The sequence below is a fragment of the Myotis nattereri genome (genome assembly GCF_964212035.1).
Source record: "Myotis nattereri genome assembly, chromosome: 5".
Lineage (NCBI taxonomy): Eukaryota > Metazoa > Chordata > Mammalia > Chiroptera > Vespertilionidae > Myotis > Myotis nattereri.
The window spans coordinates 88,302,641-88,317,830 of NC_138080.1; the positions used below are offsets into that span (position 1 = coordinate 88,302,641).

The 15,190-nt window shown below is 40.4% G+C and overlaps 2 protein-coding genes across 2 annotated transcripts; both read left to right on the forward strand.

Annotated features, from left to right (window-relative positions):
* LOC308520147 (serine protease inhibitor Kazal-type 7) lies at positions 1-3,607 on the forward strand (the record flags this gene model as incomplete). The annotated part of the gene is made up of 4 exons (XM_081092690.1): positions 1-61; positions 909-934; positions 1,628-1,752; positions 3,562-3,607. 4 exons carry the CDS (start codon positions 1-3, stop codon positions 3,605-3,607), a joined length of 258 nt encoding a protein of 85 aa, XP_080948816.1.
* Positions 3,608-5,754: 2,147 nt separating this feature from the next.
* SPINK9 (serine peptidase inhibitor Kazal type 9) lies at positions 5,755-9,983 on the forward strand. The gene is made up of 4 exons (XM_081092845.1): positions 5,755-5,852; positions 6,571-6,599; positions 8,688-8,815; positions 9,838-9,983. Exons 1-4 carry the CDS (start codon positions 5,807-5,809, stop codon positions 9,881-9,883), a joined length of 249 nt encoding a protein of 82 aa, XP_080948971.1. The 5' UTR covers positions 5,755-5,806; the 3' UTR covers positions 9,884-9,983.
* The last annotated feature ends 5,207 nt before the right edge of the window (positions 9,984-15,190 follow it).

Genomic DNA, 15,190 nt, shown 5'->3' on the forward strand with positions numbered 1-15,190 from the left:
ATGAAGATCATTGGGGGCCTCCTCCTGCTGTGCTCGGTGAACTACTTCTGCAGCAGCTCAGGTGAGGGAAGGGTAGAGAGTGAACAACCATTAAGCTTGTTTGTCCAAGGAGGTGAGCATCTGAGAGAAGTGTCTGGTTGTGTGGCTTTTAACTATATGGGTTTAGAATCAAAAGCATACTGGTTTAGAAAACAAACAGCCCTGGCCTGGGAAGGGAGAATCTCATGTCCCTAATAGAATTGGGAGGGCAGGAGAAGGTTAGGTCTAGTAGTGTCTTTGCATTCAAGGATTTTTGGGAAAAACTCCATGGAACAAAGAAATGAACTCTTTTCTTCATAAGAACATTGGAAGTTGTTATGCAATATGGATACTATTCCTGTTATTGGATACTATTCCTCTGAGCAAAGAACAATTTGGATGCCTCCCCAAATCAATTCGGAAGGTTTAAATAAAGTACAATTCTCCAGAGGCCAGGAGTCAACAATTAGACTTTCCATATGGTTAAAAAAATAAAATAAGATGTAAACACCTTAAAATGTTATTGCAACCCTTCATATCAATTAGAAGGGGAAGGATATCCAAGATGGTGCTTCAGTTCTTGGCAATGGTGGCTACAATACTGCCTGTTGCGACCTGACTTTAAACCACTACCAGTGTCACAATGAGCTCCAGAAGTGTCCCATGGTAAGGAAGGGAGGAGATTTGGGTAATTCCCTTGCCTGAACCAAGGGTTTACCTAATGACTGTTTGCAAACAGCCAAAATTTTTGCATAAGAATGGGATGTGTGCTGAGACTTATTGCCAGAGAAAACACAGAGTCTTAATCTCTGGGATCAAAATGACATTAATTAATGAGACTTCAAGACTTCGCTTTATTATTAACATTTCTATCTCTATTTCTCTTTCAGAAGCTGCTAGTCTGTCTTTAAGAACCATGAGTATATTGAATTACATTTTCATTACTGTTGACTCTCACTGAGTCAACAAATAATTACCAAATATATACGGAGCATTAAGTCAGTATGCTTAGGGTGGTAAAAAGTGGAGGCAGACACAGATAAAGAAATCTCCCCTGCTGTTTGAAGAAGGATGACATAAATAACCATAGAATTAAAATTATTCCCTAGTTTGAAAAGAGAGAGATAACTTCCAGTTGAGAGACTGGTGAAGTCTTGATGGAATGGACAACATTTCAGAGGCATGATCTTGCTTAATTGCACAGGCTCTGGATTCAGATCTCAACCTCACCACTTCCTAGCTTTTATGTGATACAAATTCTCTCTTCCAAGCCTTCATCTCCCCCAATCCTGTCAATAGGGGTAATAGTAGAACTTACTCTATTCAGTTGTTCTGAAGATTAAAGAAAATTCCTGTAAGATTTAAGTTTAATGCCTGGCCTGGAAATGCTCAGGAATTGCTAACTGCGTGCACAAGTCATAATAGAAGTGGTGCCAGTGTGACTGGTATTTGTCATAGTGACATTAGTGCCTAACATAGCGGCACCAGCATCAGAGTATCTGAGCTGGAAATTCTAGGTTGGTATTTTGCTTCCTGTACAATAGAGGCCAGGCTAGCCTAGCTTGGGATCCAGGAGCAACGCAGAACATTCCCCTTGTGTCTGTCACAGGTGGACTGCAGCATTTACAAGAAGTACCCAGTGGTGGCTATCCCTTGCCCCATCACATACCTGCCTGTTTGTGGTTCTGACTACATCACCTATGGGAATGAATGCCACTTGTGCATTGAGAACTTGTGAGTACCTCATGGGGCATGGAGGGGGAAGAACCTGGGGCCAGAGCCCTCCACTGCAAACCTCTCTTCTTTCCATGAGTCTGCTTAGCTCTCCGTGAGCTGTACTTAGTCCCAACTGGAAGCAGCAGGTGTGGATAGAAAACTGACCACCTCATAGTCAGGCCAAAATTGGGCCACCATTATTTGCTCAACCATTCATTACAGAATCTCCAACTCCTATCTCTTAGTTGAAGTCCAACAATAGCATGAGTTATCAAATTGCTGCCCCAGGGTCCAGAGAGGCAATCAGAAGTCACCTAAAGTGTTAAAGTGATAACTGGGGTGGTCTCCAACTCCAAGTTCAGCTTTTGACCATTTCCAGTTGTGGAGTTCCATAAAATATCTTGCTTGCAGAAAGGGTCCTAAGCCCAACACTAAAAATCAATTGTGCCTGGTTTGAGTGGCTCAGTTGGTTGAGCATTGTCCCATGCACCGAGATCACCAGTTCAATTCCCAGTCAGGGTACATGCCCAGGTTTTGGGCTCAATCCCCAGTAGGGGAGCATGCAGGAGGCAGCCAGTCAATCAATCTCTGTCACCATTGATGTTTCTATCTCTCTCTTTGTCTACCTTTTTCTCTCACTCAAATCAATAAAGACAGAAAAATTGAAAATTATTATCCTACATGACTTCTATAAGGCCATAACACAGCTTCTTCCTTAGACAAACTGTGGCTAGAGGGCCTTTATCCTCTTCAGTTTCCTAGTGGCTCTAAATATCTGTAGTCTTAAGAGGGATAGAGGGAATATGGCTACCACAAATATATTTTCTTTTATCTAAAATAGGGGGATGGGTCAGTGGGTAGAGTGTTTGCCTGCAGACTGAAGATTCCTGGGTTTGATTCCAGTCAAGGGCACATGCCAAGGTTGCCAACTCGATCCCCAGTAGGGGGCGTGTAGGAGGCAGCCAATCAATGATTCTCTGTCATTGTTGATGTTTCAATCTCTGGCTCCTTCTCCCTTCCTCTCTGGAATCAAAGTATATTTAAAATAGGGGGATGCAAGCTGTCAGCACTTGGACCTGCATCCCATGGGCATGATTTCCTTACATATTTTGTGTGGCCTGCACAGTGTTCTTGAAGGCAAACAACTGGAAAGATGTCCCTTCTTTGGTGTAGAACAGGCAACTTAGCATTTACTGTTTGTACAGCAAGTGCACTTTGCTCATTGACAATTCTCTTTTAGACCACTGTACTCTGGCCTCTTATTTTAGATCTTGTCTTTTTCATCTTTGTGATTATCTTAACAAGTTAAAATAGCAAGTTCAGCCCTAAGCCCCAAGCCCAGAAGGATATGTCTTCTTATTTACTCCTATGCAGGAAAGTTTGCTTCACCAAAGCGGCATCTCTCTAACCTGCACACATTGGGCCTTTGGCCTAGAGACTAGCTTGTATTCAAGGACACTGAGGGAACGTGTGGTGGAAGCTGTCCTCCTAAAGCAGGACCCAGCTCCATCGCAGGTCCTGCTGACCAGGAAAGGCTAAAGGGCAGGCACTTCAACTTCCTGTGGGAGAATCGCTCCTTGGATGTTTGAAGACATTGGGTGACCAGCCTGGGCCCTGGGATCAGTGGAAGCAGCAGGTGGGGTGGAGGATTCACCAGTCTGGGGAAATTCTGCTTCTGCCTCTGAAAAGGACAGTCCTTTTCAGAGACTCCATTGCCTCACCTGCAAAATGAGGTTCTGCCTCAAGGTCTCTTTGGTTCCTTTCAGCTCTATTATTATGCAAAATTTCCTGTTGTGCTAATGAATTGTTAACTGTGTCTTCCTGTAGGAAAAGTTCTGGGAAGGTTCAGTTTCTTCATGAAGGAAGATGTTAACTTCTCCATAGACGTGTGTGGGGAGCAATGATATCCTGTGTCATCGTCATCATCCTGGGTCTCTGATGACCATCTTCCTCACCATGGCAGAGGTTCTGGGGGATGGGCCGGGGAGGATGTGGGGCAGGGGCAGATGTGGAGTCATCTTTGTTGAGTGGGGAAAGTTGTTGTGCTTTCCTTCAAACTCATGCCCAACTGACTTACTGGCTTCTTTTTGTACCTCATTAAAAGAATCTCCCCAGAGAGTTTATCTTTACTTCTGTCTGTATTTGTGTCTTAGATCGGGGTATAATATCTCAGTTTTCAAAGAAAACTGAGGAACATATATATTTGATTGTTCAGGAGAAAGTTTTGTACAATGAACCCCAAGTGGCTGCCAAGAAATAAATGCGCACACACACAAACACACACACACACAAATATACACGTGATCACATACACACGGAATGAAATGGAGTTCAGTTCAATTAAAGCTCAAATTCTAGAGGGGGAGATAAACAAGAATTAAAAAATAATTATACACTCTTATAAATGCTGCGATATAAGTCATTACTAGGTACCATATTGGAATAATCTTTCTATAGTGTAAATCTGATGCTATTATTTCTCTGTTCAATACCCTTCATCTATTACCCATTGTCTATGGTATTGAATCCAGACTCCTAAGCATGGTGTTACCCACCCAGCTTCTTCTTCTCCCATTATCTCGGAAGAACACTGACTCTAACACTCCTCTTCCCTGGCGCTGTGTCTGTACATGCACAGTTTCCTTTGCTGGAAATGGCTGTTACTTTTCTGGTTTCAGCTCAAATGTAGCCCTCCTGTGAAACCTTCTCTGAAATTGGTTTGGCAGAGAAGTGGCTGAGGAGTCAGGAGTTAGTTTGTAAACTAGTTCTGTCACATGCAAGCTGTGTAACTTTGAGTGGGTACCTAAACCCTGTGCTTGGCATATGCAGTTATTGTTGTGATGATTAAGTGAAATAACATAAAGCATCCTACAAGATATACACAATAAATATTAGAGTCTTTCCCAGACTACTCATCATTCGCTCATCTGTTGTTTCCTTGCATCTTGTATTACATTGTATTTAAATTGTCCTGAATAGTTGGTGGTAGTGTTCTTCTATACTTATCAGATTGTAAACTCCTTGAGGGCAGGACTATATATGCATTTTTATACACCTAGTAATTAGTATAATGCTTGATTCATGGTTAGTATTTCATAAACATTACCAAACCGCTCTGGGAATATAGAGGAAGTTGAGTCTAATTCTGCCTAGGGTGTTGAAGTAGCCTCCCCTTTGAGTTGTAATTCAACTGAGTAAGTGTGGGTTGGGTAGGAGATAGGTAATTCCAGGGAAACAAAAAGCAAGTACAAAGTCACAGAACTTAAAAAATGCATACGAATTAGTTACTGAACACAATTTCTCAATTTGTAAAAATGAATATTGAACACCTACCATGCTCATATCTCTAATCAAACTCAATCTTACCTGCCTGACTTGTTCCCCCATCCGCTTTACCATCTCAGGAAACAGTAGTTGTACCAGATCCCCAAATGTGGGATACTTGGAAAAATTATCTCCCTGCTAAAGGGTATGAGTCATTGCTTGTTTATGCTTAATCAAGAATTGGCAGTTGATACCTTATCTCTGTGCCCATTCTGGTGTCTCAGTTGGCAACATCTTCCATTGACACTAGAGAGGAAAGAGGAGATCCTGGGAATATTTCAACACCTATAAACTGCTATGCTGATGACAGTTCTTGCAAAAGTAGTACAAGTACATGCAGTAAAACTAGTGAAATCACAATACCTCCTTGTAACTTCACTTCCTCATCTGTAGAACAAAAAACAATGGTAATAACTATGTGACAGATTTGTTATGAAGATCAAATTGTGTACCAGATGTGAAAGCACTCACACTTTTAAGGACATAAAGAGACAAGGAAATAATGCCAGCTTTATCAGGTCCTATTATCTATTAAATGGTCATGTAAATTCATCTGTCTTTCACAATAAAAGAACTTCCATACCCAGCAGATGTTTCTGACCTCCCAGGATTCTGGTCCTGCAAATAGGTGTTTCACAATCGAGGCAGGAACTCTTGACAATATAAAAGCAGCACGCAAGTGGCTGGGCAGACACCAGAAAGGCACTTCTTTTGCCTCCATCTGAATGCCCTTCACCTCTTCAGCAGCATGAGAGTGACAGCCTTTGTCCTGCTCTTGGCCCTGGCACTAATCTGTGAGTATCTCCCTCATAACACTGCCCCTCCCTTGATACCAATAGCTCCTGTCATCTTCTGCCCACATAATTCTGGGGTATACACTTCACATAGATAATAAGGGAAGTTTTTGAAATGGCACATTTTTTTGGTCTCTACCAATACATCACTAAATCATATCATCTCAGGCCCTGTATTGGACCTAACTGGTCAACTAAGACCAAGTCCATTTTGTGTCACCACTTTGGAAAGTGTTCATCCAGACTCTACTCTGACTTGATATCATTATTTATAGGGACTGATTTCTTCATGAAGCAGTCCAACCCATAGTTGGGCAGCATGAACTGTTACTTTCCTTCCACTATTGAGTTAAGGTCTGACTCCCTAGAATTCTCAATCCCTGCCATCTCTGCCTGCTAGGAAAGAGCAGACACTTCCTAAAAAAAGAAAACTCCATTGTTTTCTCTTACTATTTCCTAAACTCTGATTATGATAGGAAGAAATAAGACTCATTATTATAGCAGCTTTTCCATGCTTTTGACTGCACTCTAATTCTGCTCTAAAACAAAAATCTGTTTTGTGTTTCAACTTTTGATATGCTGATACGAAAGTTCTGAAGAGAATCTTATACTTTTCATGACAGGTTGAGAAAGCTGAAACATAAATCAAATATTATTTTTCTAATGAGATTAGATTCTTTCAGAGATTAATTTTTTCTTGTACTTGTTTTTCTTACAGATGTAGAATGTGCCCTACCTAGAAAACCGGTCAGTACATCCGTCTTGCTTTGAAAGTGCTACTTTTACGTAATTTTAATGCCTGTATCAGTAAGGAAAGATTGACATTGTACAGGATAACGTTGCTATCCATTTGAACAGTTATTTTTTAAAGTTTCAAAACTGCTTTTATTCAAAAACTGTACACAGACCTTTCTGAAATGGAGGTGATGGGGAAAAAAATGGTTAGATACCAGCATCTGGGTTTCAGTCCCAAGTCTTTGATCAGGTGACACTTAAAGCCCTAGTGCTTGGAAAGATTTAGCACAGTACCCAGGCATAGGAAAGCTCAGTAAGGACAAGTCCTGATTCTTACCATTTTTAAGTGGTCCACACGTTTCTTTGTTCTCTGACTTAGAAAATGAAGATTTTGGCTCATGTGAAGCTTTCCTTCATGGCTCATGTTAAATAATGACTGTTATTAAGAAAATGTAGGTGTGACTACAAAAACTTTAAACCAGCAGCCAGGCACTATGGGTTCTAGTCTAAGCTCTACAGCTTTTTAGCGGTGTGACCCTGTGGCCTAGGCAGCTCCTTTCACGTCTTTGAGTCTTTTTATTTAAGCAATTAAAAAAAAATAATGTTAAGAACATAAGTTTGGAGTCAGGCAGGCCTGAATTCAAGCCATCCTTCACGACTCAGTAGCTGTGTGAGAATGACAGGGATTAATGAGCATTAAGCCTTGGTCGTTTCCTGGTCACTTTTTGACCATCACACCATTCTGGCACTGGGAGTTGAGCAGGCAAGGAGAGGAAGTGAAATCATGCTTGTGTGTCCTCAGCATGGGGCGCTACACTTTCTGTTCTGCTCCACTACACTTGAGGTTCCTCTGCTGTCATGGCGTGCTTACTATTTGTATTTCCAGCACTCAGCTCAGCTCTAAGACTAGGGCTCAGTGACTAGAGGAATGACTAAGTTCACTCCTAGAACATATCTGAAGGGGAGGAGGAATTCAACTTTAACTTTGAGCATATTTCAGGTTATCCAAGTAAAAACATTAAACAATTAGTAAAATAACATATCTGGAACTCGTGGGCAGAAAGAGCTGGGAATGCAGTCTTCTATACAGAACTGGAGTTTGTGCAGACCTGGAAGGGACACCTAGGGAGAGAAATTATAGCTGTTATTTATTCAGTGTTTTCCATGTTGTGTATTGCTAAGCATTTGACACACATTTGCTCAGGTATGCATTTGATACTTTAATCTGAAAATGTGGGTATATCACCATCATTTTACAGATAAAGAAACTAAGGCTTACAGAGGCGAAATAATTGTCCCAGGTTCGGAGAGTCAGGATTTGAATTCCAATGTGTTTGATTTTTCTGTCCACACTTTTCAATTTGCTCATAGATGAAAAACCCAGGAAATTCTTGCTTAGTAATTGTGTACTTGCTCCTACAAGTGGCTCATCCCCTTGGCTTTGCTCCAGGAATTTCACAGTGGTTATCAACTACAATCTATAATAATAAAAGTGTAATATGCTAATTAGACTGGACAACCTTCTAGACGAAGCTGGGGCTGCGAGGGAAGCCCGGGTCTCAGGTGCCAGAGGGAAGCCGATGGCAGCAGCTGGGGGAAGGAAGACCTTCTCTTGCATGAATTTCGTGAATCGGGACTCTAGTGTTAACATAAATCTGTCTATGTGCTGATGATGTGTATAGCAAGTCATTTGTTACCAATAGTTAAAGTTGTCAATGGTGTACTAGTTGTTAAAATGTAAGTATTTCTATAATACATCTCACACTTGCATTCCTTTAGAACTTTTTAAGTGAAAGAGAGACAGCAGGAAACAAAACGTACCATAAGCATTAAGAGCTGACACATCAGCCAGTACTGACTACAGTGGGTGGATTCTACGTTTAAATAAATGGTGATTTATTTACCAGCTACCACTCATGATTTTATATCTTATATAAAACATCTCTGTACTTGATAGATTTCAAAGAAGTTAGATGAGGACAGACAACTAGAATACAAAATGAATGCATCCAGAGCCTTCTAAACTTACTTAGAAAATTCTAAATCCTGGGAATAAAAATTTGGTAGAAGGAATTGAAGATTTTTAATATCTATTTTCAGGTTGATTGTAGTAAGTTTAAAAAGTTACCACCAGGAGAAGAGAGACAGTGTTATGAATTATATGGACCAATTTGTGGATCTGATGGCAAAACTTATGCCAATGATTGCTTCTTTTGTGATGAAGTTCAGTAAGTATTGAAACATTTTTCTATTCCATATTTAAAGTATAATAATTGTGTTAAGACAAATGTATCACATTTCAAAGAAGTGGTTTAAGGCATAAGGAATATGTGGATCATCTCATATTGAGTGTGATGAATGGGATTCTCACAATTCATAGGATTTGGAGTCCCTGGTACCATTGTACCCCTACATATTCTGGTAGTAATAGTCAACCAGAGAAGCCTAGCATCTCTGAATTGGAAGGAAACTTAAGGGTAATCTAATTCCACTTCCAACTACTAATTTATTGCTTACACTCCCTCTACAAAAAACATCAGCAAGCCATCTCACAGTCTATGCTTGATTATTTCCAGGGACAAGGAACATTCCTCCTCCTAGGCATGCCAGTCTGCATCTGGTAGAATGTTTATTGTTCAGCTTCGACAGTTTAAATACATTAGAGTCCCCTAATGACTGATACAAAAGGGGGACAATACCTGCAAAACCTAAAGAACTTGCTCTGTTTCAGAGTATGATTTCTCCACAAAATGTGTATGTTGGAGTGCTAACAAAAATTAAATAGCCAACAGTACTTTAAAGGTTAAAGAGTAATTGTCTGCAAGATATAGTAGCATCAGCTCACAAAAAGTTAAATGATAAGTTATGTACTAGAATATATAGAAACATATAGTTCCTTTTAACTATTTGCAAAATGTACATGGATAAAAACAAACATCTAATATATATGGTATATTATATATGGAATTTTTTTATAAGCAACAAGTTACAATGTTATGACAGGAGGCATCTAAATATGCATCACCTTTAAATAAAATAATCCATTAAAATATGTTTTCAGGGACATAAACTGTGTTGTATTTGGAGCATTGTTCCTTATGTTAAATATTTCTAAATTGCAACCACTCCTCTTAAATATGTCAGTAAAGGAGGTAACCTGGTACAATTTGGGGGTTCATTAGTAAAGTTTGGTTGCTAATAAAATGCTTATGGCTTTAATATCTCATTTGTTACTCTTTTATCTCCACAGGAAAACTGATAACAAACTTCAATTTGTACGTTATGGGGAATGTTGAATCTATCCTGTGACTCCATTCACAAGAGGCACATGTCTTCTCCCATATGATCTTGCCACCATTGTCTTGATTTCTTTGTAGAATAAAGTAGACCTGAGTGAAATAAACATCCCTGACTTTTTTTATTTAAGAGCAAAATCTTCTAGATTTGTTTCACTTTGGGGTATTGTCTAAAGACCATCTTATGGTCACATTCTGTGGGGGAAAGCCAATTAAGACCGGTATGGGAATCAGAAAATCAAAGGACCTAAAGCTGATGCCTTCCTCTTTCTCAAGCTAGGAAAACACCGTCCGTGCATGACTTCGTTCTAAAAAACAATCGAACAGATAAAGAGGGTGTTCAACTAATGCCTTATAAATACACTAAATTAAGATGAAGTGGATTTTACTTCTGTCACAAGCAAGGAAATTATAGTGTTTTATCTCAGATAATCCTAAAAGCAGATATCAACTCCTGATCCAGCCACAGAATTTGTAAGTATAGTAGCATCCTAATGCATAGCATTCTGTTTGCTTTCAAACTCTGAATTCCTTCTTCTAGTTCCCATAAAAAAATCCACCCACAAAAAGAAATGCTTTTCTAGAGAGCGTGTGAGAGTGACTGAGACAGACGGGAGTTACCTTGCACAGCCACAGCCTAAAGCTCCGCATTATATTCCAACCTCTACTCTCAGCTCTTGCCACACCACTGTGCAAATCCTTGTCATTTGTAAGATGAAAAGAACATTGCCATAAAATTTTAAAGATGCAGGAATAAAATAACACAAAACACAATTAAATACATTGCCAAAATGTGTCTCTAGAAGTGAAGCCTACTCCAATGATAAGAAATCTCACTCTGTTTCCTTTGTATTTAGTTCTTCCTCATATGTAAGCATAGAGGCATTACTACATCCGATAAACAGGTCCTTCTGGAACAGGTAACTCCTGTTGGTCTCAGAACAAATGCTGAAACATTGGCTTTGGAATTTCCATGAACAATAAGAGTACAGATCAAGGAAATGAAAATCAGGTCTATAAATACATGTCTTAACAAAATGCATCCAGCTGGATGTACCCTGAACACTTTTCAGAATTGCTTAAGGAAAAAAAAGAAAACACTGAGTCAAAAAAAAAAAAAATTCGGTTTTTTTGAGTGCCTGCTTACAACTGGAAAAAGCTGCTGGAGTTCTGAAAGATGCTCTGGAGGGTGCAGGAAACTATCATTCCCAGTTGCTTCTTTCCTGGGACAGGAGGCATTTAGCGCTCAAAATAGGATTAGGGTGTGGAACTAAGGCCAGGCTCAGGGATGCCCCCTGTGACTCAACAAGAGGAAGCCTGGGTTGGGTGTTTCATTCACCAAGAGCCCAGCCCCCCCCCCCGCCCCCCCGCCCCCCCCCTCCGAATCTCCTTGCGCATGCGCAGCCCCTCTGTTCTGACCTTGGCCGGGGCTGCCTCTCTCTAACCTGCCCTGTACCCAGACCCTCTAGTTCTCTACACGTCTGGGTTGTGCTCCTAGCCTCCCTCCTCCTCTCCACTTCACCTCTCCTAGAAATGGAGCCCAGTGGCAGACACCCAAAAATACTGGCAAACTTCTGTTGGGGCGCTCACCTCCCTGGTCGCCCTGTCTCTGTCTCCGCTGCCTGTCTGTTTGAGTTCCAGTTTTCCTTCTTTCTTTTTGAGGCCAACAGGTTGTCTGAACCACCATCTGTTTGCTGCCACACCCTATAGATATTAAAGCGTTCAACCTGCCAGACTGAAATTATTTGGTTATAATAGAAATGATTAAAATGTATAACTATTGGTTAAGGTGGTGATCATTTTGCAATATATACAACTATCCAATCATTATGCTGCACATATGAATCTAATATAATGTTATATATTAATTACACTTGAATTTTTATAAAGTGCACTAAGAAATAAAACAACAACAACAAAAAACACACAAAAAACACAATGGGGCTTTGGAAACAGAGAACCCTGGGGTCAAATCTAGATTTGCTACTTCTGAGTAACCTTGAGTTAGTGATTTAACCTCTGAGTTTCAGTTCCTGCATTTCCCACTGGGGGCAATAGCAGTTCCTATGAAATGGCATGAACCTAGGTACATACAGTACATAATATTGGGCCTGGCACATAATTAGCAAATAATCAATGAGTGGTTTAAAAAAGAATCACAGCAAAATTCTGTGGTTGTCCAGTTTGTCCCTTAAGCACAATGATGGTTCTACTTTAGGTTCTGGCCCTTCTTGATCTCCTCCCCACCCCATCATGCCTGCCTGACCCCTGCCTGACCCTGTGCTGAGAGACAGCACCATGAGCCTTCTGTTACAGCACATGGGCACTGAAGTCTGCCATATGAAATTTCCCATGAAGAGTAAGGCAAAATAAAAATCAGGGGCATCTAGAATATTCATGGTAGGGTACATAAGAAGCACTCAATACATACTATTCTTGTTGTTTAAAAGTATAAAACACTGATGGCTACAATCCTCACACTCAGTGAGGGACTGCCTTTATGGGATTCCTAAAAGATAACATGCAGCTTCTGTTGGATTCCGAGTGAGAAGGAGCTCACTCCTTTCTGAGGCAGTCATTAATGGGAACTCTTACTGTCAAAACTTCCCATCAAGCTTAGATTTGCCCCATAGTATTTACTCCCTCATTTGTCCTATATATAGCTTTTGAGCCACAAACTTGAGGCTCCTCTGAGAAGCCTCTCTGATTACTCTATCTAATTTGTCCCCTATCTCCATGTCATTCTCTAGCCTCATACCATGATATATTTTCTTTTGAATACTTATCAACATATGAAATCATTTATTACATCTTTTAATTATGTTTTCTTTTCATTCTACAGGAAAGTAAGTTCCAAGAAGTAGAGTCCTTGTCTGTCTTGTTCACCTGTGAACCTGCAGTGAGGAAAACTGGGACAGAGAAGAGAAGTGATGAGCTTGATTGTTACTGTGTCTGACTGTCGCTAAGTAATGGTATGTTAATATGTCAGGGCAGGAGGACATACAGGGTTACATGCTATAAAGGAAATATTAAAGTGGCTGATTTGCTCACTCTGGAGAAAAAAGGCCTTTCTAGGCTCTCTAGAGCTGCCTTTACTTATCTGAAGGGATCTTCTTAGAAAGAGAGAGCAGATTCATTCTGTTGGGCTCCATTGTGGAGAACTAGAATGTCTGGAAGCCATATAGACATGGAGTTCTTTTGAATTTGAAAAATTTCTGAACAATCTAAGCAGACCAAAAATGCAGTCATCTTACTTGGTAACAAGTCTATATATTAGATATCATGACATTAGGGAAAATTGTAGTAAATCCTTTCTTAATGTCCAAGAAAACACTATCATCTCTTTAGATGTTATTAAATGTTCTGTAAAATAACAAACTGTGGCAAATTAAGTTTGGGGAAAATTGAGTTTTAAAAAAGTAGGGGGAAAAATCGGTATTGCAAAAAAAATAATAATAAAGGAGCCTTTAATAAGTAATTCCCCAAGTGAAATTGAGTATTCACGGTTTCCCAAATCTGGTTGACCAGAGAATCCTTTAGTCAGGAAATACTAGTTAACTTTTCATGGGATACCAGTGTCTTAAAGATTAAAGGTCTATGATTCTCCACAAGTAAGAAGGATATGAATTTGGGGGTGGGAGTGCAGACGCTAACAGTGGTTCTCAACCTTCCTAATGCCGTGACCCTTTAATACAGATCCTCATGTTGTGGTGACCCCCAACCATAAAATTATTTTCGTTGCTACTTCATAACTGTAATTTTGCTACTGTTATGAATCGTAATCTAAATATCTGATATGCAGGATGTATTTTCATTGTTTGCGACTCACAAGTGGAGAACCGCTGTGCTAGAATGTTATAGATTGAATTGTGTCTCCCCCAATTCATGTGTTGAAGACCTAACTCCTAGTGTGACTATGTTTAGAAAGCATGGCTTTACTTGGGTAATTAGGGTTAAATGAAGTCAAAAGGTGGGGCCCTTATCTAATAGTACTTTAATCCTTATTAGAAACAGAGAGACACCAGGGGTTCTGCACATGGAGCAAAGGTCATGTGAAGACACAGTGAGAAGATAGTTGTCTACAAGCCAAAGAGAGAGGCATTAAGACAAACCAGCCCTGCCAACACCCGGAACTGTGAGAACATTAATATATTTATTTTTTAACATATTTTTATTGATTTCAGAGAGGAAGGGAAAGGGAGAGAGAGATTGAAACATCAGTGATGAGAGAGAATCACTGAGTGGCTGCCTCCTGCACGCCCCACACTGGGGATCCAGCCCACAACCCGGGCATGTGCCCTAACTGCAATCAAACCATGACCTCCTGGTTCATAGGTATATGCACAAACACTGAGCCATGCCGGCGGGGCAGAACATTAATTTCTGGTGATAAAATCACCCATTATTTGGTATTTTGTTTTGGCGGCCTTAGCAGACTAATATATTCACTAATGTTGGCTGACTGGGGCTACAGGTGTTCCCTTCACTAGTGAACAAAATAGATATTATTTTACTAATAAGAGATGGGAGGTGTGTGTGTGTGTGTGTATGTGTGTGTGTATGTGTATTCAATTCAATAGTTCCATGATTGGAACTATTTACTCTTAATCATTCAAAGAAAATAGAGTTGAACCAAAACGTAATATTCCTGCATGTGCTCACTTCCTTTTCCCAGGAGAAATGGAATGACTCCTGCTAGACACACGATCAAAATGCAAATGTGACTGTGCCTCAGTGCACACAGAGGCATGACCACAGTAGGGACTGCATCAAAAACCGAAAACAAGAAGATAAGAAAGGAGCTGGAGTGTAAAGGCATCATCACATTAGTGAGGCGGAAGCGGACAGACAAATGGCTAGAGCTACTGCAGCCAAATCTGGACCATGGATTTTAAAACTGTCACCAGAAGGCCTCGCCTGCAGGGTGTTGAATGGAGTCTCTGCTGGATGCCAGGAAGGAAGGAGGCTGGTGGTTGGGGGTGGGCTGGTGCAGCAATTAGGAGATAAAAACCTGAATACATAGGGGAATTCCAACCTCTTGCCACTCACCCCAAATCAGCCTTATTCATCATTCGTACAAGTTAGTGTCCAAGAATACTAATTTTTAATTGGAAAACTCGAAGCAGCCACCTAGGCTAATCTCACTAGATGTTTGGGAAGCAGGAAGCACAACATGGAGAAGGGACTGTCACACATTGCACCTCTGATAGATGACGGTGAGGGGACAGGGAAGGAACCCTTGTCTCCTGACTCTCAATCATCCCCTGTCCCCATCCCTCTCTCCAGATGATACTCACCCATGAAAAT

What these genes read in the sequence shown, in the direction of transcription:
- SPINK9 (XM_081092845.1), top strand. Translation starts at nt 5,807, where the DNA reads ATGAGAGTGACAGCCTTTGTCCTGCTCTTGGCCCTGGCACTAATCT. An exon ending in CTTGGCCCTGGCACTAATCT is followed by an intron (nt 5,853 to 6,570) that starts GTGAGTATCTCC and finishes TTTTTCTTACAG; the next exon opens with ATGTAGAATGTGCCCTACCT. An exon ending in TTCTTTTGTGATGAAGTTCA is followed by an intron (nt 8,816 to 9,837) that starts GTAAGTATTGAA and finishes TTATCTCCACAG; the next exon opens with GAAAACTGATAACAAACTTC.